Raw genomic sequence first — 2,372 nt, forward strand, 5'->3', positions numbered from 1 at the left:
TGTGTGAAGCCAATATGACCCAGGACCCTTTTGCTAATATGCAAAGATGTGTGCACTCTGTGAGAGTGGTATGAGGTGCCGTTCACATTTGTGGAAAACATCACAGAGTGGCTGTAGAAGCTGCAGCCTTCACATTAGTCCATCTTGTCTTTATTGAAGCTGGGCTCTGGCTGTGAAGCAGACCTATATGCTCCTTTGTCCCTAACCCGAGCCTCCTCTCTCTCCCACCTTGCCCTTGCTGCCCAGTGAGGACCTGGGGGAGTTCATGGAGATGAAAGGTGCCAGCAGCCCTGGGATCCTCGTGCTGACCACCGGCCTCAGCAAGCCCTTCATGCGCCTGGACAAGTACCCCACGCTGCTGAAGGAGCTGGAGAGACACATGGAGGTGCAGCTTCCCCTGACCCGAGTCCTTGAGCCAGAGAATTGTGTCACCCTTGTCAGACCTTGAGAAACTTATTACAGAGCTTATCCAGAGTTTGGAACTTAGTGGCTTTCAGAATGATTTTGCTAACTAGCAAGTTTTTCTCCTTATCTGGCCCTATGAGAAAGTATCTGCCTCTTTACTTCTCCACGTGCTCATCTACCACTCAAAAGCCTCCAAATGCTGCAAAATGTAAACTGATTGTCAGATAGTATTGGGTGTCCTGTCAGCAACATTTAGCCATGAGCAATAGGTGCCTAAGTTGCAGAGCAATAATAGAAGAGTTATTTAAGGATTATTATGTCTATTGTAGTTTTGGATAACAGCTTGAAGGTTTGGTGGAAATTGTGGCCCTGGTTATTCTCTGGGTTTGGGTGGGTGTGTGGACCTTCATAACTGCTCAGTGAGAGGGCTGCAACCAGAGAGGCTGGTCATGCTCTCCCAGGTACAGCTTGGGATGCTGATCCCTTTGGGCTGTTCTGTTGCAAATTTATTTCCAGTTCATTGGCTCCATGATTGCTTTAAAGATCAGTAGCAGCTCTCCAATGCTAGAAGCTAAGGGCATGTAGAAGCCTAAGCAGTATTGAAAGGCTTTAGGCTATTCTTCAGAGCTGTTTAAAGAACTTTTCTTTGTGAAAGTTAATCTGTCTTTCTTTTATCCAAAGGATTATCATCCTGATAGGCAAGATATTCAAAAGTCTATGACTGCCTTCAAAAACCTTTCAGTAAGTGATTAAGCATATTACATTTTCCCTTTAGACATTATCTTGGCACATGTATGTAGAATTAATTGCCAACTGAGAAAGTCACACAATAAAAAACTGACTATGACCTGAGTTCAGAATTTACTGAGATGAAGTGTGTAGTAGCATTCCATGGCTGGTAAACTGTCTTGCTTTAGTGCACTTGAGACATCAGAGAGACAGAAGGGTCGTGATTTAAATTAAAAGGACACTGTACATGAATAGTTCAAAACTCATGGTTACACAGATGATCATGGTTAAACTGAGGTTTAAAAAAAAAGACCAATGTGGGAAGGAGACTTGTAGGGAGGAGGTGTGGAGTAATCTGGGTAGGAAGGAGACTAGAGAGGCTGTGGGGTTATGTTAATTGTGGTGCAATTTTATTCACATACGAAATTCTCATAGAAAAAATAAAGGTTGAAGAAAAGGGAAAAAAGGGCATAGCGTAATTCAAGCTATAGTCACTATAGTGGTTTAAAGGCCCGCCCCATCCAAGGGCTCTTGGGTAGTGCTACTCAGGAGACAGGCTGGTGAGTCCCTTCTCTAGTCACGTTGACCAGCTGTGCTTTTGTCATGCATGCCTGTGTGCAGCACTTAACTGTTTACACCCTTCTTCCTCTTCTCAGCCCTCCATGTTGGCAGGCACTAACAAAGCCAGAATGGTCTTGGAAACAAAACAAAACAAAACAGAGAAGGGTTTTCTTGCTTGCTATACACTGCTTGTTTCTAAACATGACAAAACCTGCTATAAAATTTGCGTTCCAGAGCACTTTGACATTCTGTTTTCCTTGACTTGATTTCATGCTTTCCAGCAAAATTTTAATTCCCTATGATTAAATACATTGCTCAGGAGGTATAGAGCAATAATTGTCTTGAGCAAGAGTAGTGTGGTCAAAGTGTAAAATTCTAGAAGCTTCTGTGTCTGTAAACAGTTGTGTTCTGTGTCCCACAGGCCCAATGTCAAGAAGTACGAAAAAGAAAAGAGCTCGAACTGCAGATCCTGACAGAGTCCATCTGGAGCTGGGAGGGAGATGACATTAAGACGCTGGGCAATGTCATTTACATGTCCCAGGTCATGATTCAGTGCGCAGGAAGCGAGGTACAGGGGCCCACCAGCATCATGATGGCTCTGTCCCACTCTAAAGTTTTGAATTGCAGCACCAGAGGAATGGCATGTGCTGACAGGGTGTATGTGAGTCTCATACTTG

The 2,372-nt window shown here is 44.1% G+C and overlaps 1 protein-coding gene across 1 annotated transcript in view; it reads left to right on the forward strand.

The window, feature by feature from the left end:
- Positions 1-246: 246 nt before the first annotated feature.
- Arhgef7 (Rho guanine nucleotide exchange factor 7) overlaps positions 247-2,372 on the forward strand; it is a gene marked incomplete at its 5' end in the record, with an annotated part of 29,891 nt that continues 27,765 nt past the window's right edge. The window contains 3 exon segments of the mRNA XM_008848400.3: positions 247-385; positions 1,087-1,146; positions 2,117-2,263. Of these exon segments, the coding sequence (XP_008846622.1) occupies positions 247-385; positions 1,087-1,146; positions 2,117-2,263 (346 nt within the window).

This window comes from Nannospalax galili, unplaced genomic scaffold (assembly GCF_000622305.1).
Source record: "Nannospalax galili isolate Female #2095 unplaced genomic scaffold, S.galili_v1.0 scaffold744, whole genome shotgun sequence".
NCBI classification, from domain to species: domain Eukaryota; kingdom Metazoa; phylum Chordata; class Mammalia; order Rodentia; family Spalacidae; genus Nannospalax; species Nannospalax galili.